Raw genomic sequence first — 25,584 nt, forward strand, 5'->3', positions numbered from 1 at the left:
TGTCCTAGCACTAGCCTCCATCTGCGTTCTAGGGTGGTGAGCATTCCATCGTCCGGCAGTGCGGCGCCTCTCGAGCCGGGGCGAGGAGCTGGGGGCTCCTTCTGGCGATCGAACAGGATGGCGCTGGTCTGCTGGGCGCCCAGGCGATGGCATTGGCATAGCCCCTTCTGTCGGCTGATCTCCTTCTCGAGCCGGCTTCATTCGCATCATTGCCCCTTTGCACATGCCCGAGGGCTCCGATGTCTCACTTTCTTACTTTTGCGCTATGTTGCTACTCTTGGGCACCCATATATCTTGACGGAGCTCTTTCTTTTGCTTTGTGTTGTTGTGTTGTGTTGTTCTATTGGTGTAAAGGCTTCATTAATTTAAAGTCGGGTGCCAGCCTCTTTTCAAAAAAAAGTGTCTCCCATATGGAATACAAATAACTTCTCATTCATAAACAAAGTCTGTGAGGTGGTGGGGAAGCGAGGCTTGTAGCAAACAGGGTTCACGCAGAGAACCGACATCAATTATGATGTAACATACCCTCTTGGTATGAGTGGAACTATGTTTTAATATTAAATATCATAGGCAATAATAATAGTTTCCATGTAGTTGATGGGTGCAGTGGCTACATACTCATATGAGTCACTCATTTCGGAAATCTATATGGAATTCCATGAAGGGCTTACAGTTCCGAATCCAAAAATAAATCGCAACATGTATTGTGTAAACCTTCAGAAGTCACTCCATGACTGGAAATAGTCGAAAATCATATGGTACTACCGACTAATGAGTTCCTTCTTCAAAAGGATTACTCAAGAATAATGATTCTTTTGTGTTAATAATGGAATCCCAAATTTGATTTCCTTGTATCGCTTAGTGTATATCGATGACTTGATCATCAATGTCCATGCAAGACCTAAACATACATAAAATCATCTCAAGACAGAAAATTTGGATTAAACAAAATTTAGCTTAAGTTTACAATTCAAGCATTCTCTCAAGAATACATATCATTCTACATATATCTAAAACATGAATGAGAAGTTAAATGTGGATATATCATAACAATAAAAGACATGTGTGGTCATATTGCCCTGATAAGGTACTAATCCATTCATACCTAGGGGTGATAATGAAGTGATATCAGGATCTGGAGTTTTATATCTCATTAATGCCAAAGCACTCATATAATTGCAAACTACGCTAGGCTTGACACTATATTTTGTATCTTTGTTCAGAGTGCAACCCACAACAGAAGGTATATGGTTGATATAAGGAATATGATCTTATATCTCAAGCTCACAGTAAATCTTGGACAATTCCATCAGGAAAATCAACATATGGCCATGATATGATATAACGATATTGGCTCTATATTTGATCCCAACAATGCCATATCAATGACATAATTTGCTGGAATAACTTCTTATGGAAGTCATCTAAATAGACTTTAATGGCTACTTCCACTTATCATTCTAACATAATTGCTTTATCTAAAAGCAATGCAAAATATGCATGACTTAGCAGAATGATTAACCACACTCAAAATCATGTGGTTGTTATTCATCAAAATCAACATAACTTGATTTATCAAGATGCCACCAGTTGTCTTACTCAATACCTACAGGTTATATGAAGAGCAATGTCATAAACCACATTGCTCGAAATTTCTTATCCTCGCAAATTATAGAAAAGAGAGGAAATAATTGCAAACAAAATACTGTGAAAATCCTACATATTATTCATAAAGCCATTATCATATCAATGGAATTGGTATGACACATCCTCCAGATTTGCAAAGTTCATCAGGAGTAATCTACCAAAATATAACCTATTAATAATCATGATATTGCATATATTGTACTCTTTTCCCTTGATGAGTTTTCTCTAATGGTTTCTCATAAAAGGTTTTTAACGAGACAATATAAACAGAAGTGTCTGGATATGCCATATCATTTTCTTCTTATATTTTCCCCATTGGGTTCTAAATGAGTTTTCACTGGCATATCAGATTGCACTCTTTTCCCTTATGAGTTATCACCCAAAGTTTCTCATAGCGGTTTTTAATGAGGCAATATCTTTTCAACATCATATGCAATACTTTCAAGGTTTTTCCCCACATGTTTTTCTTAAAGGAAAGTATACAAAGCATATTTATTTTTCTCTAAACTCACGATCAAGTCTTCTCCTTCTTTAAAGATTTTCCTCATATGAGTTATCAAGAGATAATAATCATTATATGTTGCCATTTTCTCCATATCATTTTCCCACTGGGTTTAAAGGAGTTTTAGCAACATATCTACACTATTCTCCTCATATTTTTCCCACGGGATTTTTGGAGGAGACTTTCAAGATTATATGCATGATCTCTCAAGATGAATATGATGAACATTCTCAAGGGCGGCCATATATTAGAAGGAGTCTATCAAGATGATGCATATTCACCTAGTGAAGCATAGATTATGGGGAGTGTTAAGGATTAATTAAATCTCAATATTTCATGCTTAGGTCGGTTGTGTAGTTTAGCAACCACTAGTTACCGCCTTGTAATAGGGGTATAAATACCCTACACTTCAATCAATTAAATCAGAAGTTCATTCTCTCAACCATTTCCACTTACATAAAGATGTTGGGCAGGTGGGTAGGAGTAGATAAGCTTATTGGGCCATCGAATCTGCCGGCCCGGAGCCACAACCCAGTTCACGTGAACGCCTCGAGGTCCATTTCCGATGCAGCAACCCGTTTCGTTCGGGGAGTGTTTAGGCTGTACCGTTTCCCCCTCTTTGGATCTGTGACTCAGTTGAGCCTGGTTGAGTGAATACGGGGTAAAAACCATGTTCTGCATCTAGTTTGGTAGGTTGCATACAAGCTAACTGCATTAGGGAAACCGTTTTTCCTAACGTTTGGTGTCTGTGCTGGCTAGGCAAATGCACTACACGGTGTTTTATTGCATACACTGGGCATAATTAAGAGTTAACAGCCGCACATTGATGAAGCTATGTACCTGGGGTAGGAGCACGGACCCGTCCCAAAGAGTCCTACCCAAGGACATCCCTAGAAGAAATCACCTATCAATCGACTTGAAGGCACTCCACTCGACAGGTTCAAGACACTCGACCAAGAAGCTACCACTCGACCATGAAGCTAATCACTCGACTACCAGGAGACCTACAGTCGCTCCGTAGGCAAACGGTCAGCCGTTAAGTAGTCTTCATGGTCATTATAGCACTTTATTAGAGGCATTACCAGTAACGCCCAATCTTAAATGTACTTTAAACCCTGCATTACTGAGGGCAGGAGGGGGCCGGCGAACTCTATATAAGCCACCCCCCTCCTCAGTAGGAAGGGTTCGCACCCCTGTAATCCATACACGCATAATCCAGTCGACTGCCTCCGGGCTCCGAGACGTAGGGCTATTACTTCCTCCGAGAAGGGCCTGAACTCGTAAACCTCGCGTGTAACAACTTCCCAATAGCTAGGATCTAGCCTCTCCATACTCACCCCCCTACATCACTGTCAGAGTTAGAACCACGGCAGTTGGCGCCCACCGTGGGGCAGGAATCTTAGCGCTTAGTTGGAGAAGTTGCGATCTTTTCTGATTCCTTTGATCATGGTTTCTTGCGGGGTTTTGGTGGAGGGCCGCGAGATCCGTCTCAGCGCGCTCACTTTCATCGCTGACGACTCCGCCTGGCTTCAAGAGGCACCACTCGACATCGACGCGCTCCCCGTCCGCGGCGCGACGCACTTCCGCGCATGCATTCGTGGCGTCCTCCTGTGGCAGCCGTCGACCCAGTATCGGTCGGCCCCTGCGTCGTCTCCCCACCCTGTCTCCCACCAGCGCAAGCGCTCCGGTCGGTCAAGACTTCAGCGGTGGGTGAGGCATGCCGTGGCCCGCCAATCGGCAGCCCCACAAGTCGCGGCAATCGAGCCCGTCGAATCCCTCTACGGCCTGTTCGACCTGTCGACTGGTTCCGTGGAGACCGCATCCGAGTGCGACAGCAGCGATCCAGCGACTGAGGTTCTGGCGGTCGATGGAACACACAGTCCCCCCGGTTTCCCTCGCACTGATGGAGGCGCGGGTGGGGGCGATCCGTCGCATCCCCACGATGAGTATCTCCCCGAACCTCTCACATCATTACAGCGAGAGGAGCTTCGCCGCCGGAACATGGACGCGCTCCGCACTCCTATCGTCGGAGAGACTCCCGAGGCCCGGGCCTTGGAGGACGCGCGTTTGGCCAACTTGGCCGAGCGCACTCGACTGGAGAATCTCCAGCGAGCACTCAACGAGCAAGCGCGTCAGCGGGCTCCCGAGTCGAGTCGACGCCAGCTCTTCCCGCCGACGCAGGTATATCGAACCCCAGTTCAGAATTTGGCCGCTGCGGCCCGTATAGCAGAATCGATTCAGCCCTCCCAGTCGGAGGCTGGCAGGGGCTTGTTACAGATCAGAGCATTGCTCCGGGCGGCGGGAATCCAGAATTCCGCTGTCTCTCAGTCGCGGAATAGGATCCACAGTCGATCTGTTGCAACAGATACAGTCGAGTCGGCTCACAGCCCGAGGTCGCCCCCGAGGCGTGAGGGACGTGGTGACCGGCGTGACCAGTACAGGAGGAATGAGCAGTATGATCACCGATTCAACCGTGAAGATCGACGTCGAGTGCCAACCCCTCCCCCGAGGAGTGGGTCATATGCGCCTCGACGGCAAGATGACAGACGCCCTCATAGTGTTGGGCAGAGGATTCCAGTCGACCCCAGGGACCCAAGCTTTGATGCGAGATCCATCCTCGTTCAAGGTTTGGTTGACAGGAACAGAGCTCATCGAGAAGGCCACAACAGAGATGCGCCTGCCAGCAGCAGAGTACGCGCTTCAGGGCCAGAGTGTTTCAGTCGAGCCATCAGAGCCGCAGTGATTCCTCCCAATTTCAGGTTGGCGACTGGAATCAGCAAGTTCACCGGTGAATCTAAGCCTGACACCTGGCTCGAAGATTACCGGGTGGCTATACAGATTGGCGGTGGCAATGATGAGGTGGCCATGAAGCATTTGCCTCTCATGTTAGAGGGCTTGGCCAGAGCGTGGCTAAATCAGTTGGCCCCCAACAGTATTTACACTTGGGAGGACCTCTCCCGAGTGTTTATCACAACCTTTGAAGGAACATGCAAGCGACCTGCAGGCCTTACGGAGTTACGGTCTTGCGTGCAAAAGCCGAATGAAACCTTGAGGGAATACATCCAGAGGTGGATCACGCTGCATCACTCGGTTGAGAATGTACCAGACCATCAAGCAGTTTGTGCCTTCAAGGAAGGTGTTAAATACAGAGAGTTGAATCTGAAGTTCGGTCGAACTGGAGAGGTGTCTCTGAATCGGATGATGGAGATTGCCACCAAGTATGCTAACGGAGAAGATGAAGATCGACTCCGGAGTGGCAAGCAGAAAGCAGTCGCCCAGGAAACCGGAGGCAATTCCAGTCGGAAGCAGAAGCTGAAGGCCGAGCCGGCCGCTCCTAGGGAGGCCCTGGCCGTAGCCCAGGGAAACTTCAAGGGAAAATCCAAGGGCACCTGGAAGCCCAAGAAAGTCAAGGATCAAGACGGAAATGATGTTTTGGATCTGCCATGTCACATCCACACCAAGAAGGATGAAGAAGGTAATTTTATTTACCCAAAGCATACCACTCGACAGTGCCGGCTCCTGATCCAGCAGTTCCAAGGAAAGCAGTCCAAGGATAAGGAAAAAGAGTCGGACAGAGTCGAGGACAAGGAAGACAGTGACGATGGATACCCCCAAGTCAATTCCACCCTGATGATTTTTGCCGATGTCGAAAGCAAAAGTCGACTGAAAGTCATTAACCGAGAGGTGAACATGGTTGCCCCGGCAACACCCAGTTACCTGAAGTGGTCTCAGACTGCCATCACATTCGACCAGTCTGATCACCCGACGCACATTGCCACCCCTGGGAGGCAAGCTTTGGTGGTCGACCCAATTGTTGAAGGCACTCGACTGACTAAAGTCCTGATGGATGGAGGCAGTGGCCTGAACATACTGTATGCTGAAACATTGAAAGGAATGGGCATTCCGATGTCCAGACTCAGCACCAGTAACATGAGTTTCCACGGAGTCATTCCTGGGAAGAAAGCCCAATCACTCGGCCAGATCGCTCTTGATGTGGTTTTCGGTGATTCAAAGAATTACCGCAAGGAAAAGTTGACATTCGAGGTTGTGGACTTCCAAAGTGCTTATCACGCCATTTTGGGCAGGCCAGCTTACGCACGCTTCATGGCCCGGCCATGTTACGTGTACCTCAAACTGAAGATGCCTGGCCCCAAAGGTGTGATCACTGTCACATGCAATCGGAAGAAGGCGGAAGAGTGCTTTCAGAAGGGCTCAAAGATTGCAGATGCTCAGATGGCAGTGGTCGAGCTGCAAGAGTACCAAAAGACTGCCGATCCAAGCGAGTTGCTACGAGCCAAGAAGCCTGCTTCAGAATCAGCTTTTCAGTCGTCCGGTGAAACAAAGACAGTCGACATTCACCCGACCGACCCCGATGCTGCCCCGACTCACATCTCAACGAGGCTTGACTCCAAATAGGAAGAAGCGCTCATCCAGCTCCTCCGTGAGAACTGGGACATCTTCGCATGGAAACCCTCCGACATGCCTGGAGTTCCCAGGGGGCTGGCTGAGCACCATCTACGGGTCGACCCAAAATTCAAGCCTGTGAAGGAACATCTTCGACGGTCCGCCGTCCAGAAGAAGCAAGCCATTGGCGAGGAGGTGGCTCGGCTCTTAGCAGCAGAGTTCATCCGAGAAATTTACCACTCCGAGTGGCTCGCCAATGTCATCATGGTCCCCAAGAAGGACAAGTCACTTCGCATGTGCATTGATTTCAAACATATCAATCGGGCCTGCCCGAAAGATCATTTTCCTCTCCCTCGCATCGACCAAATAGTCGACTCGACTGCGGGGTGCGAGAGATTGTCTTTTCTAGATGCTTATTCTGGGTACCATCAGATCCGTCTGTATGGACCCGACGAAATCAAACAGCTTTCATCACCCCATTCGGATGCTTCTGTTATGTCACTATGTCGTTCGTCCTCAAGAACGCCGGAGCCACGTTCATGAGAATGATTCAGAAGTGTTTACTCACTCAAATCAGTCGGAATGTGGAGGCATACATGGATGATATTGTGGTCAAGTCACGCAAAGGTTCCGACCTGCGAGCTGACCTTGCCGAAACCTTTGCCAACCTCGGGAGGTATGATATCAAGCTCAATCCATCAAAGTGCACATTCGGAGTTCCAGGCGGAAAGTTACTCGGTTTTCTCGTTTCCGAACGAGGGATCGACGCCAATCCTGAGAAAATTGGCACCATACTCCGGATGAAGCGCCCTGTACGCGTGCACGATGTCCAAAAGCTTACAGGTTGCTTGGCCGCTTTAAGTCGATTCATTTCTCGTCTCGGTGAAAAGGCGTTGCCTCTCTACCGACTGATGAAGAAGTCTGACAAGTTCGAGTGGACTCCAGAAGCTGACGCAGCGTTTGCAGAACTCAAAGCTCTGCTCTCCACCCAGCCGGTGCTTGCTGCCCCAATCAGCAAAGAGCCTCTGCTGCTGTACATTGCGGCCACGGGACAAGTTGTCAGTACAGTACTCACGGTCGAGCGGGAAGAAGAAGGAAAGGCCTTCAGAGTTCAGCGCCCAGTCTATTATCTGTCTGAAGTTTTGACCCCTTCAAAACAAAGATACCCTCACTACTAGAAGCTTGTATATGGGATTTACATGACCACGAAGAAGGTTGCACATTACTTCTCTGACCACTCCATTACAGTCGTCAGCGACGCCCCACTGTCAGAGATACTGCATAACAGAGATGCAACTGGTCGAGTGGCCAAGTGGGCGATTGAACTCCTTCCCTTAGATATCAGGTTTGAAGCAAAGAAGGCTATTAAGTCCCAAGCAATCGCAGATTTCGTCGCCGAGTGGATTGAACAGCAGCTTCCGACTCAAGTTCACTCGGAGCACTGGACCATGTTCTTCGATGGATCTAAGATGCTGAATGGTTCCGGTGCTGGGGTAGTTCTAGTCTCCCCCCGAGGAGATAAGCTCAGATACGTCCTCCAGATTCACTTCGATTCCTCCAACAATGAAGCAGAGTATGAAGCACTTCTGTATGGGTTGCGCATGGCCATTTCACTCGGCGTCCGTCGCCTCATGGTCTACGGCGACTCAGATTTGGTGGTTAATCAGGTGATGAAGGAGTGGGACGTCAGAAGTCCGGCTATGACTGGTTATTGCAACGCAGTGAGAAAGCTAGAAAAGAAATTCGAGGGGTTAGAGCTTCATCACATCCCCCGACTCAAAAATCAAGCAGCCGATGATCTGGAAAAGATAGGCTCCAAGAGAGAAGCCATTCCCAGCAATGTGTTTTTGGAGCACATCCGCTCGCCGTCAGTCCAGGAGGATCCTTTCACAGAAGAAGCCCCACAACCGAAAAGTGCCACAGATCCGACTGAAGTCGAAGTTCCTGTTGTGGTCGACCTGATCATGGAAGTCTTGGCAATCACTCCCGACTGGACGATACCATACATCGCGTATATCCTAAGGAAAGAGCTCCCGGAGGACGAGGAAGAGGCTCGACAGATCGTCCGCCGATCCAAGGCCTTCGCAGTCATAAAGGGGCAGTTGTATAGAGAAAGCGCGACTGGAATCGGTCAGAAGTGCATAACACCAGAAGAAGGTCGGATAATCCTTGATGATATCCACTCGGGAACCTGTGGCCACCATGCGTCCTCTCGGACCATTGTGGCCAAAGCATACCGAGCGGGATTTTACTGGCCAAGAGCAAATGAGATGGCAAAAGAGATAGTCGACAAGTGTGGAGGCTGCCAGTTCTACTCCAACATGTCCCACAAGCCCGCATCAGCCCTGAAGACCATTCCACTCGTCTGGCCCTTCGCTGTTTGGGGACTGAACATGGTCGGTCCTCTGAGAATAGGCAGGAGCGGTTTCACCCATGTGCTTGTGGCAGTCAACAAGTTTACCAAATGGATTGAAGCTAAACCCATCAAGAACCTCGATGCTCGCACTGCTATTAGTTTCGTCAGAGGACTAACATTCAGATATGGAGTCCCTCACAGCATCATCACTGACAATGGGTCAAACTTCGATTCAGACCAGTTCAGAGACTTTTGCGCATCTCAAGGCACTCGAGTCGACTATGCATCAGTTGCCCATCCCCAGTCGAATGGACAAGCTGAAAGAGCAAATGGTCTGATCCTCAAAGTACTAAAACCTCGACTAATGCGTGATCTCAAGCACGCGGCAGGTGCCTGGGTCGACGAGCTTCCGTCAGTTCTGTGGGGATTAAGGACCACCCCAAACCGGTCGACTGGAAGAACCCCATTCTTTCTTGTTTATGGAGTCGAAGCCGTTCTGCCAAGTGATCTCCTTCACAACACTCCCCGAGTCGAGATTTACACTGAAGATGAAGCAGAACAGGCTTGGCAAGATGCAGTAGACCTCCTGGAAGAAGAAAGAGAGATGGCCATGATCAGATCGACCATTTATCAGCAAGACTTGCGTCGATTCCATGCCCGGTATGTGAAGAGTCGAGCTTTCCAAGAGGGAGATTTGGTCCTCCGAGTGGATCAACAGAAACCACACAAGCTTGCTCCAACTTGGGAAGGCCCCTTCATCATCACCAGAGTCCTCCACAACGGAGCGTATCACCTCTACAATATTGATCGCCAGATCGACGAGCCGCGAGCTTGGAACGCGGAGCTGCTCCGCCACTTTTACACTTAAGTTCCTTCCTATAAAGATGTAATAAGAGAAACTTCCGCAGTTCATTTTTATCAAAGTCAAGAGTGTTCCAATGATTGTTGTCACTTTTGTGTACATACGAAAACCCCCAGTGGGTGACTTAGCCGCGAATCCGTTTCGCCTAAGTTAAAAAAAAATCCTACCGAGTGGAGAGCAAACCTCCCACTCGGGGGCTTAGCTGCAGTCCAGCACTCGCCTAAGTTCTCCTACTAAGAGACTTAGCTACAGTCAGCACTCGCCTAAGTTTGAAAAATCCTACCGAGTGGAGAGCAAACCTCCCACTCGGGGGCTTAGCTGCAGTCCAGCACTCGCCTAAGTTCTCCTATGAAGAGACTTAGCTGCAGTCAGCACTCGCCTAAGTTTGAAAAATCCTACCGAGTGGAGAGCAAACCTCCCACTCGGGGGCTTAGCTGCAGTCCAGCACTCGCCTAAGTTCTCCTACGAAGAGACTTAGCTGGCAGTCAGCACTCGCCTAAGTTTGAAAAATCCTACCGAGTGGAGAGCAAACCTCCCACTCGGGGGCTTAGCTGCAGTCCAGCACTCGCCTAAGTTCTCCTACGAAGAGACTTAGCTGCGGTCAGCACTCGCCTAAGTTTGAAAAATCCTACCGAGTGGAGAGCAAACCTCCCACTCGGAGGCTTAGCTGCAGTCCAGCGCTCGCCTAAGTTCTCCTACGAAGAGACTTAGCTGCGGTCAGCACTCGCCTAAGTTTGAAAAATCCTACCGAGTGGAGAGCAAACCTCCCACTCGGAGGCTTAGCTGCAGTCCAGCACTCGCCTAAGTTCTCCTACGAAGAGACTTAGCTGCGGTCAGCACTCGCCTAAGTTTGAAAAGTCCTACCGAGTGGAGAGCAAACCTCCCACTCGGGGGCTTAGCTGCAGTCCAGCACTCGCCTAAGTTCTCCTACGAAAAGACTTAGCTGCGGTCAGCACTCGCCTAAGTTTGAAAAATCCTACCGAGTGGAGAGCAAACCTCCCACTCGGAGGCTTAGCTGCAGTCCAGCACTCGCCTAAGTTCTCCTACGAAGAGACTTAGCTGCGGTCAGCACTCGCCTAAGTTTGAAAATCCTACCGAGTGGAGAGCAAACCTCCCACTCAGGGGCTTAGCTGCAATCCCGCGCTCGCCTAAGTTCTCCTACGAAGGGACTTAGCTGCGGTCAGCACTCGCCTAAGTTTGAAATCCTACTGAGCGAGAGCAAACCTCCCGCTCGGAGGCTTAGCTGCAGCCCAGCGCTCGCCTAAGTATGGAACACTTCTCATTTCCCGAGGACGACGAGGGGCAGGTCGACTGCCACCTTCTCCTTCGGAGCTGCACCACAGACACAAGTTATTTCGAGTGAAGATCAAATCCCACTCGACGGGTCATCCACAAAGAGATTCCACGACAAATCAAGTTCAAATAAAGCCTAAAAGGTCCCAGAGACCTCAGATCAAAGTACTCGAGCCCCCAGCTCGGCAGAGTTTAACTGTTACACTCCCACTCGGCATTCCGAGGCCAATTTAAAGCAGAGTTTAACGGATTACAAGATCACTCGGCATTCCGAGGCAAGTTTTTTCATTCCTCAGGAGGAGGAGGACTGGCAGGGGCGACAAACTCATCCAAGTCGATCCCATCTGCGATGCGGGTAGCAGCAGCAATAAATGTCTCCATGAAGTCCTGGAAATTGTGCTTCCTCGTGTTGGTGACTTGGATGGCGGCCAGCTTCTCCTCCCGCACCTCCTTGCAATGGACGCGGACCAGAGACAGAGCCACGTCAGCACCGCACCGAGCTGAAGACTTCTTCCACTCTTGCACTCGGTCGGGGATTCCGTTGAGTCGAGTCATTAGAGACTCGAGATCATTCTGGAGCGTGGACTCTGGCCAAAGCGTCGGGTCGATCTGCGTCATGACGACCTTCAGTCGAGCCAAGTAATCCACGATGCCGTCAACACGGGATTCCAGTCGGAGCAGGTTCATGGCAGCTTCGTCTTGCACCGGAGAATTGATTGGATCCAAACCGGTTTCGATCCGCCCGGTCTCCTCTTCGAAGTTCTGGCAAAGTTCTGCATGCACGACCCAAGGATAAGTCAAATTTCATAAAACTGAGTCGACACAAAAAAAGAACCAGTCGGAACTGATTGTGCACCTTCGAGCTTGATGTACAGCTTCTTGGCAAAGCTCCTCAAATAGCTCTCCAGGTCGTCCCTCCTGCGAGCGATGCCTTCCATCTTCTCGCTCAGGGTGAGGTTCTCCTTCTTCCAACGCGAACACTCCCTGTTGGCTTCCTTCAGAGCGGTCTTCAACTTGGTGTTCTCCCCTTCTAATTGGTCGACCGAAGCCAGCTTCTGCGCGGCCAGAGCGGTCTTGTCATCAGCCTCCTTTCGGGCGGCAGCCAAGTCCTGATCTTTCTTCGCCAGAGCTTCTTTCAGTTTTTCTGCAAAAATGATGATTGAGTCGGAGAAAGCGAAGAGATACTCAAGCCTGAAAATTAACCAGTCGACAAAGGCGTCTTACCCGCGGCGCCGTCTCTGACCTTTCTGCAGCTCTGTCCTGGCCAGCTCCAGATCAAGGTTCATTTGAATTTGCTGCTTCTCCAAGTCAGCCAAGCGGGTTCCAAGATCACAAGATTTCTGAAGTCAAAGGGGAGAAGTTACAATTTCAGTAAAAAAGAAGAAAAGCAACAAAGGCAATAAATACTAAGACTACGGTCGACTGCCAGCAGTCCACCATAGTCTCGGGGACTACACCCAGTGGGTGCACTTAGCGTGCCCCCACCGGTTCCTATCCCACCCGACCGACCCCTGAAGTCGAGTCAAAGACAAGTTGCTTCCGAACATCTAAGAGACAATAATGGAGTTTCTAAGACTACAGCCGAAGCAAAACATTCGACAGTAGCCTCGGGGGTTACACCCAGTGGGTGCACTCAGCGTGCCCCCACAGTAAAAAAAAGAGAGAGAAAAACGTCGACTACCCGCAGTCAACGGGATACCGTTCCATTCGACATGGCCCGATCAGACAGAGCGAAGAAACTCAACTACGACTCACTTTAAAGACTACAGTCGACTGCCAGCAGTCGACCGTAGTCTCGGGGACTACACCCAGTGGGTGCACTTAGCGTGCCCCCACTCGTCCAAAAACTGGCAAACACACCCACTGGGTGTACAAACTTAAAGATCTTCGGAAAAGAGATTCTTCAAAGGACATACCAAAACAGACCAAGTGTTGAAGTCGACTGACCTGGACATTGCTCTGAAGAGCCGAGCTTGCGTCATAAGCCGCCTGGCAAGCCTCCCGAGCCACTTTTACCTGTTCCATCATGACTCCAGCCTGGCGTACAGCCTCCTTCGCAGCAGCCGCTTGGTCCTCAGGGATGGGATACGCAGCAAAATGCGAAGACGGATCTGCAGTCGACGCTGAAGGCCGCACACTCGTCAGAGGAACAGCGAAAGTCACGGAAGCCCGAGTGGGTTCGCCATCATCCCGAACTTCAGCCTCAGGCACCGGAGTGGATTGCGGAGTCTTGCCAGCCAACGCCTTCTTCTTCCTCTTCACCCTTAGTGGTGCGTTGTCGTCGTCCGGGAGGTCAATAACATGAGGAGGAGCTGCAAGGAAAACATTCAATCGACCAACGCTTCAGTCGACTCGTAAGCAGGACGTCAGTGATCGTACCAGGGTTGGAGGTGACAGCGTCCTCCATCTCTTGGTCGTCGTTCCTGGCGGAGACCTCAGAAGTTGCACCACTGCAAATCTCGAAAGTTAGTCAGTTGGCCCAGTGAATCGACCAAGGATCCGTCCACAGTCGACAAAGGAAAGCAAGTGTTATTGTTACCCCGAAATGGTGGGAACAGCTATCTTCATCTTGGGCAAGGCCTTGGGCGGCTTGGATGGCGTCGTTCGTGGGTGCTTGGGAGCCTTCCCGGCCGGCGGAGGAGAAGAAGTCCGAGGGCGTTTCGACGACTGCCCAACAGGAGCAGTCGCCTTGCCACGATCCTGCGCTGGATCATGGGCGAGCTTAGACCGCCCCTTCGGGCGGGAGGGTTCATCCTCCTCCTCCTCTTCACTGGAGAAGATGTCGTCGCCTTCCTCTCCCTCACCGTCGGACTCCCACTCGACCTGGTCGTCCCCGCTCTCGCCTCCGCTCCCCTCACCTTCCTCAGTCGGCCCTTGTGCCCCGTTGGGCGTCGAGTACATCTCAGTGGTAGCCTGGAAGACAACAGACAGAACGAAAGTCAATCGACTTGCCCGAAGAAGACTAATACAGGAGACCGGATATCTGACACAAAGACGTACCTGATCCACTTCATATGAGTTGTCGAGTGGAATTACCCTTCTGGCTCCTCGGGGGTTGTCTTTGTTCCCCGTGATGCTTGACAGCCACCCCTCCAGCATCTCGTCGGTGACCTCCTCTGGGTGGATCCGAGCGGTGTCGTCAAGGCCAGAATACAGCCACATCGGGTGGTCTCGCGCCTGGAGCGGTTGGATGCGCCTCTGGAGAAAGACCTCTAACAGGTCCATCCTAGTCACCCCCTCACGGACAAGCTCAACCACTCGACCCGCCAATACTTTGACTTGGGCACTTTCCTCCGGCGTGACTTTCAGAGAGATAGGCTTCTCGGCTCGGTCGAGGGAAAAAGGAGGGAGACCGGTCGACTGTCCGGGGGTCGCCTGGTCCTGGCAGTAGAACCAGGTCGACTGCCAGCCGCGGACCGATTCCGGGAAGGTGATAGAGGGGAAACAGCTCTTCCCCCTCGTTTGGATCGCCAGGCCCCCGCACAGCTGGATCACTTGCGTCTTCTCATCACTCGACTTGGCCTTTTTAACCGACTGAGAGCGGCAAGTAAAGATATGCTTGAAAAGCCCCCAATGCGGACGGCACCCCAGGAAGGCCTCGCACATGGAAATGAACGCGGCAAGATAGACTATGGAGTTGGGGGTAAAGTGATGGAGCTGCGCTCCGAAGAAATTCAAGAAGCTCCGGAAGAATGGATGGGGAGGCAGAGAAAACCCTCGGTCGATGTGGGTGGCGAGGAGCACACACTCACCGTCGCGGGGTTGCGGTTCGATCTCCCTCCCCGGGAGACGCGCGGCCTCGTGGGGAATGGCTCCTCCCTCGACCATGTCGTCGAGATCTTCCTGCCGGAGCACCGATGGCATCCAGTCGCCCTGAATCCAACCCTTGGGCAGGGTGGTCCGGGAGGAAGATCCGCCTCGAGAAGACTTCTTTCCTTTCCCCGCCGCCGCCGCCTTCTTCACGCGCTCCAAAGCAGTGGTCTTGCCCTTCACCATCGTCGCCGGCGAGGTCTCGCACGGGCTAACGGCGCTAGGGTACGGCCGAGGGTCGCGGGAGGGTTGGCGAAGGGGGAGAGGAAGAAAGAAGGAAGAAGAAGAGAAGCGCGCGGCTTGGAAACCCCGAGCCGGCAACTTATAAGGGGCTGCTCCCGAGTGGCTGACCGGTAGGCCCAGGCAGCCCAGTCAAATCCCGCAACAGACGCGCGCGCAGTACGTGGCGGAAAAGGCGACGCGAGGATCGAGGAGTTTCCGCTTTATCACTTCCGATTACTGCGGCTGCTCCCGTCCCGCGCGCTTCCCGAAATCCAAATCCCGTGAGATCCGCGGGCCGCAGAACCGCTTGCCGAAAACAGAGTATCCCGCTCGCACCAACACTCGGCATGTCGCGAGCAAGGATATTCACTCAATGAAGGGCCTGGAATGGATCAAGGCGACTGAAAGAGGTTGGTGACGTCATCCGCGACAACTGACCCTAAACGAGGCACTCATACAGCCCCCAAAGAACCAGTCGGAAAGGATCCCCAACTCTTCCCCCACTCTAACCTCGATCCATTCGGGGGCTAATGATGAAGCTATGTACCTGGGGTAGGAGCACGGACCCGTCCCAAAGAGTCCTACCCAAGGACATCCCTAGAAGAAATCACCTATCAATCGACTTGAAGGCACTCCACTCGACAGGTTCAAGACACTCGACCAAGAAGCTACCACTCGACCATGAAGCTAATCACTCGACTGCCAGGAGACCTACAGTCGCTCCGTAGGCAAACGGTCAGCCGTTAAGTAGTCTTCATGGTCATTATAGCACTTTATTAGAGGCGTTACCAGTAACGCCCAATCTTAAATGTACTTTAAACCCTGCATTACTGAGGGCAGGAGGGGGCCGGCGAACTCTATATAAGCCACCCCCCTCCTCGGTAGGAAGGGTTCGCACCCCTGTAATCCATACACGCATAATCCAGTCGACTGCCTCCGGGCTCCGAGACGTAGGGCTATTACTTTCTCCGAGAAGAGCATGAACTCGTAAACCTCGCGTGTAACAACTTCCCAATAGCTAGGATCTAGCCTCTCCATACTCACCCCCCTACATCACTGTCAGAGTTAGAACCACGACACACATGACACACAAAGTTACGATAGAGTGCGTCAACGACTAGGGTGTACAGTGGCCATGGCATCGCGTCTGACGCGATTAGCACGAAGTCGCATGCGAGCAATCCCTTCGGTGGCGTGGTGAACCAGTTGCTTGCATCGTTGCCGCATGGGAAGTCTGTGAGAAGGGATGAGGAAGAGGGTGTGGAGGCAAAGGACGGGGAGGAGAAGTGCAGTTTGCGTGCAATGCCGGCATCAATGTAGTAGGTCGCGGGCAAGGGGTCGGAAGGAATGACACCGCCAGCGGTATGGGGAATGGCATGACATCTATGCGGCAAGGTTGGCGATGATCAGTGAGAACAGAAAATCTGAATTTTGCCTAAACCATCACACAAACATCTTAGTACAGTACAGTAGAGAGATACACATGTTATCATCTACAACTGTAGAAACAAAAAGCATACAGTACGAAAGTTGTTTAAAACAATGAGATGAAACTACCAGTCAAAGGAAGTTTCAAATAGTTGACCGTGCGTGATGAGTTTGACAAAATTCGTCTAAAATAGCTGGAAACATGAACTTAAACATTTATCGTCAACAAATTTACAAACTGATCTTCTGAATGGAACAACAATGTCGACATGCATCTTTTTTGTATACAACTTATCTTGAATCAAAACACCGTAGTGTAGATTAGAAGGGACTAGATGAAGGAGATTAAGGAGTGTCATTAAAAATACCATACATATGGTGTAGATCTACTCGTTTACGATCGTTGAAACAGAAAATATGCAACACTAAAGTCGTGGGAAACAACGAGATGAACCTACTGGACAAAGGAAATTTCAAACAGTCCACCGTGTACGATGAATAATTTGACATAATTCATCCAAAATAGCTTCAAATGAACACGAAATTGAACATATACAGTGAACGAAACTACAAATTGATCGCCCATATGAGACCACAACATCGAGATGCATATTTTTCATGTAGACCTTATCTTGAATCGAAGCACTCTTGTGTGGATTAAAATTGACCAATAAACGGAGAAGATTAGGAGTTAACGCAACGCATCACCTGCAACCTCACTTCCACCATTTATCACGCCTTCATTAGGTTGCATCGCTCGAGCCACCCAGGTCTGCAGTTTTACATCGCTTGAGTCTGGTTCGCTAAAAATGGTCGAATCGAGAGTTTCTAGTAGGCCACACTGAGGGTGCTTTGAACATCATTGCCTATACATCCAAATGCATGATTTTTGCATCATGCGGTCCGGTTGGACCTCATGCGGTCTACCAGACATGTTTTTTGACATAAGGGACATGCGATCGGTCAGGTATGCAAGTGTATCTAATCCGACGGCAAAGGACGTCAAAGCGCTGCGGAAGGGCGTAGCTGAGTTTTAATGTTTCGTGATGGAGCATGACAATGATTATTTTTTTCAAGAAAAACGAGAAACGTGAAGGTAAAATATATATTTGCTCGGTCAAAATCACACGGCTAAAAATATTACAAAGCAGTTCCATAGGAATCGCAGATGCGATTACCCGGGCCCCGGCTTGCAAATGTAAGGAACGACATGTCCATACCGTTCTCAGCATAAGCAGTATCGCCCGTACATTGTGGCCGTCTCCAAGGCCATGACCCGAACCATGTCGTCACTCTCTCCCTCCATCTTATCGACTTTCAAGCACCGAGTTCGTTAGTCGTTACGCTATAAAAAGGAGGGCTGAGCTTCTCTCCACCACAGCACCACCAAAGCAGAGCCTAAACAAGCACATATCCGCTTACGCTTCTCTCCAGCACAACACCACCACAGCTGCAATGGCCAACCACGGAGTCGCCGCTCTCCTGATCGCGTCCCTTCTTGTGGCGGTCACCCTCGCCGACGCCAGGATCACCGTGAACGTGCAGCGCGACAGCATTAACGGAGGTGCGTCCATGTCAACCAATCAACATCGTCCAGTTGATCTGCATATGTAGTACAGTAGCAGTGGCTGAATGTGCATGTACGTTTCGCAGGTTATGCGGCGAACAAGAAGGCGGTGCCGGCGCTGACGTGCAACAAGGTGAGCGCGGTGCAGCAGGGCGAGACCTGCTCCTCACTAGCGGAGGACGCCGGTCTGACCCAGGAGGACTTCCTGGGCTTCAACCCCAACATCAACTGCGTCAGGATCTTCGTCGGCCAGTGGGTCTGCCTCGACGCGTCCTCTGCCTAACACACGGTTCAGTTGCATGGACTACGCAGCATCGTTGGTTGCTGCTACTTATGTATGAATAAAGGAGGCTGGTCGCTATGCGTACACCTCTACCACAACTCAAGTTAAGTTTGGTATTTGCATTTCCCTCGCAAAAGGATCGAGGTTCTAGTCCGTCAGTGTCAGTCTGTCTTTGTACCAGCTTTGGCTTAAAATTTGGGTCAGTTGGTCGTGCTTGATTACCAGTGCGTTTACCTTGTGTGTCCCTTTCCTTGATTGTGCCTGATTACCAGTGCGTTACTTTGTGTCTCGCTGTCCGGAGTTTGGTCCGTGTGTCGCGTCTTTGGCATGAAGGAGCACACAATATGACCATTTCGCTGCTTCACCTTCTGCAGCAGGCATAAGTCCCTCGCCTTGTTCTTTACCGTCTTCAATACTACTACTAGCAAAAGGGTCCGTGCATTGCAACGGAAGAAAAAAGATCATAATCTCTGATGGCCACGATCATATTTTGCTGCATCACCGACATACACTATCACTCTTAATTTCATAAAATCATGAACATTTTCTGAACTCGTCAACATATATGAAATCATGAATATTTTTCAAATTCGTGAACACTTTTACAAAAGTGTGAACATTTCCTAAATAAAGAACATTTTTAATTCATGAACATTTTATACTATTTGCAAAAAAAATTTAAAAAATTGAACATATTTTTATCAATTTTCATGAATCGCAGAACATTTCTAGAATGGGCGAACATTTTTAAATTCGTGGAACAATTTTTGAAATTCACAAAAAAAAATTGATTTAATGAACATTTTTCAAATGCATGATCATTTTTTGAATCAGCGAACATTTTATGAATGAATAAACTATTTTGCAGGTCATGCATACTTTTTAATACATTTTTTAAAAAAATCATGATTTTGTTTTGATTTTTCAAACATTTGTTTTCAAAACTTCTTTTAATAAGCAATTATTCTTTTTATAAAATTGCGATCATTTGTTGAATCCACAAACATTTTATGATTCATTAAAAAATTTATTTGAAAATTATCATTTTTCTATTTTAGAAACTTTTTTAAATTCCCAAATTATTTAAATAAAAAAAAGAAAAACACAAAATTAAAAACAAGTTTAAAAACAGGCCGCTCGGATATGGGCCGGCCCAAACGGGCGCGCTACGTCTTGTCCCAGCGTGCAGAGGGCAGTATAGGAGGTTCATACTGCATGGGCCGTCCAGGCAGGGAATTCCCCTGTGTGTAACATTTTTTATCACTTATGGTAATATTTTACAACTTTGGGAGCAATTTCCGTTTCATACAGCAAGAATCAATTTTTAATTTGTGATTTTGCAACTTTTAACATATGGTGCATATGAATAGAATTATGCATTGGTTATTAAACTTTCGTAAATTGGGATGTATATATGAGAAATGAAATAAGTGATTGCCTACTTCTAAGTACAAATGATAAAGAATTTTAAAGTACATGGGTTAAATTATTGAGAAAAAAATCAGCTATGCAGATCAATATGGTGCACATGCTTTGACAAACCAAAATGTCTTCAATCAACGTCTACTGGAAACACGTCTCGCAGATCACAACATGTGCGCTGGAGCCCTACCCAAGGGTTTTGGCTTTTGGTTTGTGTTTCTTTCCCGGCGCTGACCGAGATGGCTGAGATTCCGGGCTATTTCAAAAAAAGGGGAAAACATGGACAAAATAGCAAAACAAAAATTTGAATTTTGGAATAAAATTGGCTGACATTTGATTGAAATTTGACATCAAGCGGGGAAAAGGTAGCGGTCCAACATAACCCGCAAGAGTACAAATATAATGTTTTCTCTAAGGTAATACCTTAATGAGAAGTAAGCCAGGTTTAAAAAATTCAAATGAAGCCAAAAATATTTGGCTGAAAAAGATATATACCAAGCCCGGAATAAATGGCCAAAATTAATTGTCTTGGTTGAAATTCAAAACTCTGCCTTTACCGCACACACGTTTTGCGGAGTACTAACGTGTGCGATGAACCATAAACAAAGCTCACATTTCTCTCTTGGCAAACGTGTGCGACAAACCCATATAACACACACACACACACACACACACATCTCTTGGTACAAACATGTGCGGATAACTAGAAAACATGTGCGACAATGGTAGCACCGCACACATTTTGCATTTCTAAAACGTATGTGATGTTTGACGTATCGCAAATGGCATTATAGGGTTAAATGTTTGTGATATGCATGTTATAGCACACACTCTATCAGTAATGCGCATCACAAATATTGCACCACAGGAGAGCGGGTGTGATACATATATCACCTCACACGATTTTTTCGGATGGAGTGTTTGATACATTTGATATATCGCAAATGCTTGCCACAAGATTCATGTATGTGATAGGTTTAGGAATCGATACGGTTTGTTTTTCCTGAACGGAAGCACCATTGGGGCTTATCGCAGATGATTAACCCATATCGTGTGTGATGGAGCCCCCTATCACACACCTTTGTAAGGTAAGGGTTTGAAATTGTGTCTATGAAAGAGTATTTTAACCGTTTGAGTTGCACTAAACTACACTGGTGGGATGGTGCTGCAAACTCTGAATTACCATGGTTGAACCTAAGTTTTCACCACCATTAATTTATGAATGAATCAGCTATACTGGCCTCACAGATATAGTCTCTAGTTCAGACGTTGCCACACACGTAGAAACGAGCATTAATTTTGTAGAAACTTTATAGGATAGGATTTTTATAGAAAAATTTCCTTTTGAGTCATTTGGTTTGTAGGAATGAAATCCTATTCTTATGGAGGAATTCTTCCGATCCTCCACATTTCATAAGAAAATAAACATTAGACTAGACTCAATAGAAAAAAATCATATGATGTGTATCAAAGAATATCTTCTTTCCTATTCCTAGTCATAGAATTTGAGATGCATGCCATCTCATTTTCTATGATTCTTTTATTCTTATGATTTTCCTGCCCTATGAACCAAAAGAGGCCTTACGTTTCTCAAATGCAGAATCATGCTATTAAATCCCTTGTTGTACACTAATGTCAAATTACATGCGATGAATACAACACACACAGAGTACAAAAAAACCAACTATATGCCTGAAAATGAAACGTATGTGTTAATGTGCACACATTTGAAATAAATGTATTGTTTGCAATGAAGAGAACCATCACACATATTTCATTTAGGTGTATCATGTGTGAAGTGGAGCACATGGTTAAGTAAAACCCGCTCGATCTTCCTGCTGCGCTACCCCCCCCCCCTCCCCTCTAATCTGGCAGCCATACAACTGAATTCCTCGGCATTTCCAATCTACACCGCCCCTCGTCATTGATGAGCAATGCTACCTCTTGAGCATGTGTTGGTTTTTCCTTGAAGAGGAAAGGGTGATGCAGCAAATTAGCGTAAGTATTTCCCTCAGTTTTTGAGAACCAAGGTATCAATTCAGTAGGAGACTACACGCAAGTCCCTCGTACCTGCACAAACAATCAAGAACCTTGCAACCAACGCGATAAAAGGGTTGTCAATCCCTTCACGGCCACTTGCAAAACTGAGATCTGATAAAGATAATAAGATAAATATTTTTGGTATTTTTGTTCTATAGATTGGAAAATAAAGATTACAAAATAAAAGACGACAGAAATAGCAAGTAGATAGGAAAATAATATGATGGAAGATAGACCCGGGGGCCATAGGTTTCACTGGTGGCTTCTCTCAAGATAGCAAATTCTATGGTGGGTGAACAAATTACTGTCGAGCAATTGATAGAAAAGCGCATAGTTATGAGAATATCCAGGCATGATCATGTATATAGGCATCACGTCCGCGACAAGTAGACCGAAACGTTTCTGCATCTACTACTATTACTCCACACATCGACTGCTATCCAGCATGCATCTAGAGTATTAAGTTCATAAGTACAGAGTAATGCGTTAGGCAAGATGACATGATGTAGAGGGATAAATTCAAGCAATATGATATAAACCCCATCTTTTTATCCTCGATGGCAACCATACAATACGTGCCTTGCTGCCCCTGATGTAACTGCGAAAGAACACCGCAAGATTGAATCCAAAGTTAAGCACTTCTCCCATTGCAAGAAAAATCAATCTAGTAGGCCAAACCGAACTGATAATTCGAAGAGACTTGCAAAGATATTAAATCATGTATAAAAGAATTTGGAGAAGAATCAAATATTGTTCATAGATAATCTTGATCATAAACCCACAATTCATCAGATCTCGTCAAACACACCGCAAAAAGAATTACATCGAATAGAACTCCAAGAGAATCGAGGAGAACTTTGTATTGAGATTCAAAGAGAGAGAAGAAGCCATCTAGCTAATAACTATGGACCCGAAGGTCTGTGGTAAACTACTCACACATCATCGGAGAGGCTATGGTGTTGATGTAGAAGCCCTCCGTGATCGATTCCCCCTCCGGCGGAGCACCGGAAAAGGCCCCAAGACGGGATCTCACGGGTACAGAAGGTTGCGGCGGTGGAAATAGGGTTTCGTGGTGCTCTCGGATGTTTTCGGGGTATATGAGTATATATAGGCGAAAGAAGTAGGTCGGTGGAGCCACGAGGGGCCCACGAGGGTGGGGGCGCGCCTACCCCCCTTGGCGCGCCCTTCTACCTCGTGGCCGCCTCGTTGCTTCCTTGACATCCACTTCAAGTCCCCTGGATTGCGTTTGTTCCAAAAATAACTCTCCCGAAGGTTTCATTCCATTTGGATGCCGTTTGGTATTCCTTTTCTGCGAAACACTGAAATAGGCAAAAAACGGCAATTTGCACTGGGCCTTTGGTTAGTAGGTTTGTCTCAAAAATAATATAAAAGTGCATAATAAAGCCCATTAAACATCCAAAACAGATAATATAATAGCATGGAACAATAAAAAATTATAGATACGTTGGAGACGTATCAAGCAATTTCAGCAAGATATGCAAGTCGCCATGGAGCACTCCTTCCAGGCATATGAGCTATATGAGTATGTTTGCACTGCCGACCATGAATGTGAGGAGCGCATGCTCATCTGGGCTCTTGCGAGTCCTTGGCCAACGATTCCCACCATCGGGGATGGCCACGGAGTGCCTGTTAGAGCTTCACGCGGAGGGGTTTGACGGTCTTCCGTCCACGCGTCCATCAGCGGCCGCAACTAACATCAGGCGAATACCCCCTCTTTGTGCCAGACGTCACCGACTCCTATCGAGGGCGAGCCGTAAGCAACACGTCGCCGCGGTTTGAGAGAACGTGCTATGCAACATAAAATTATTATTGCGCATGAGCAAGCCCAGGATCACTAGAGATCATACAAACAACCAACACAGAGAAAGTAAAGAAGATTATCGGTGAAGCACGCCAATTCCTGCAACTAGGTTATACCGTGGAGAGTTTGGTGCCTCTCCTAGTGCGCTCCCAACCTATATATAGGTGGTGGGGCTAGGGGTAGCCCAATAAGGAGGTGGAGTCCTCCTAGGACTCCCCTCTAGGGTTTGCTTGCCTCCCAAAGCATGGGGGTGGGCTTGCCTGCATTAGGCCCCTATGGTTTGCCTTGACCCTCAACCAAGCATGAGGTTGTCCCGTTGGGGACCCAACAAAACGCTCTAGAATTCCTTCCTAAGCTTCTGTGATGTTCTGGAACATTCCTAAGCTTCCAAAACCGACCTGGATATCACCCGAACACTCTGAGACCTCCTAAAACATTTTTTAGGCCTTTTGAAACACTTTCAAAACCCTTATCTCTCATTCTCCATTATCTCACATATTTCCTAAATGTCACTAGTCATTAAGTGTCTGACCCTATAGGTTCTAGAATACGTGGACATGTTCGGAACACCTATCAGTCAATAATTATTAGTGGGAACTAGACACCCATAATACTTCCCACCTAACATTAAAGATCTTTATCAAGCGAACCATGTGGTACCACATATAATACCCTTTGCTTCGCAATAAATTACACAATCTTAGGCGAGATTTTGATGGTGTCTGAGGGAGTCCTGGATTAGGGGGTGTTCGGATAGCCGAACTATACCTTCAGCCGGACTCCTGGACTATGAAGATACAAGGTTGAAGACTCCGTCCCGTATCCGGAAGGGACTTTCCTTGGCGTGGAAGGCAAGCTTGGCGATACGGATGTTCAGATCTCCTACCATTGTAACCGACTCTATGTAACCCTAACCCTCTCCGGTGTCTATATAAACTGGGGGGTTTTAGTCCATAGGACAACATACACATCAACAACCATACCATAGGCTAGCTTCTAGGGTTTAGCCTCTCTGATCTCGTGGTAGATCTACTCTTGTACTACCCATATCATCAATATTAATCAAGCAGGACGTAGGGTTTTACCTCCATCGAGAGGGCCCGAACCTGGGTAAAACTTCGTGTCCCTTGTCTCTCGTTACCATCCGGCCTAGACGCACAGTTCGGGACCCCCTACCCGAGATCCGCCGGTTTTGACACCGACATTGGTGCTTTCATTGAGAGTTCCTCTGTGCCATCGCCGTCAGGTCCGATGGCTCCTACTATCATCAATAGCGATGCAGTCCAGGGTGAGACCTTTCTCCCCGGGCAGATCTTCGTCTTTGGCGGCTTCACACTGCGGGCCAATTCGCTTGGCCGTCTGGAGCAGATCGAAAGCTACGCCCCTAGCCGTCAGGTCAGATTTAGAAGTTTAAACCACACGGCTGACATCCGCGGGGACTTGATCTTCGACGGATTCGAGCCACTGCCGAGCGTGCCGCACTGTCACGACGAGCATGATCTAGCTTTGCCGCCGAACAGTGCCCTGGAGGCCGCACCCGCATCGGCTCCGACCCTTAGTCCGGAGCCAACCGCGCCGATCGAGGATAGGCGGCTGGACGCCGCCTCGGGGGCTGCGATCCCAACGGCGGTTGAGCCGAACATCAGCCCCGTATTCTGCGGGACTCGTGACTCCAAGGAGCCGGACTCCTCTCCGGACTCCGAACCCTCCACGCCCCTGCCAATCGAATCTGATTGGGCGCCGATCATGGAGTTCACTGCCGTAGAAATCTTTCAGCACTCGCCTTTCGGCGATATCTTGAAGACACTGAAGTCTCTCTCTTTATCAGGAGAGCCCTGGCCGGACTGCGGTCAGCAAGGTTGGGGTACGGACGATGAAGAAATTCAAAGCCCACCCACCACCCACTTTGTAGCCACTATCGACGAC

At 48.4% G+C, this 25,584-nt stretch overlaps 1 protein-coding gene across 1 annotated transcript; it reads left to right on the plus strand.

The window, feature by feature from the left end:
- The first annotated feature begins 17,927 nt into the window (after positions 1-17,927).
- On the plus strand, positions 17,928-18,563 carry LOC125548703. The gene is made up of 2 exons (XM_048712256.1): positions 17,928-18,088; positions 18,178-18,563. The coding sequence occupies exons 1-2, from the start codon at positions 17,980-17,982 to the stop codon at positions 18,372-18,374; spliced, it is 306 nt and encodes a 101-aa protein (XP_048568213.1). The 5' UTR covers positions 17,928-17,979; the 3' UTR covers positions 18,375-18,563.
- The last annotated feature ends 7,021 nt before the right edge of the window (positions 18,564-25,584 follow it).

This window comes from Triticum urartu, chromosome 3 (assembly GCF_003073215.2).
Source record: "Triticum urartu cultivar G1812 chromosome 3, Tu2.1, whole genome shotgun sequence".
Lineage (NCBI taxonomy): Eukaryota > Viridiplantae > Streptophyta > Magnoliopsida > Poales > Poaceae > Triticum > Triticum urartu.

Bases quoted from the DNA above. Each gene is read 5' to 3' on its own strand.
- LOC125548703 (XM_048712256.1), top strand. From the start codon at position 17,980: ATGGCCAACCACGGAGTCGCCGCTCTCCTGATCGCGTCCCTTCTTGTG. The intron at 18,089-18,177 runs GTGCGTCCATGT...TACGTTTCGCAG, and splicing joins GCGCGACAGCATTAACGGAG to GTTATGCGGCGAACAAGAAG.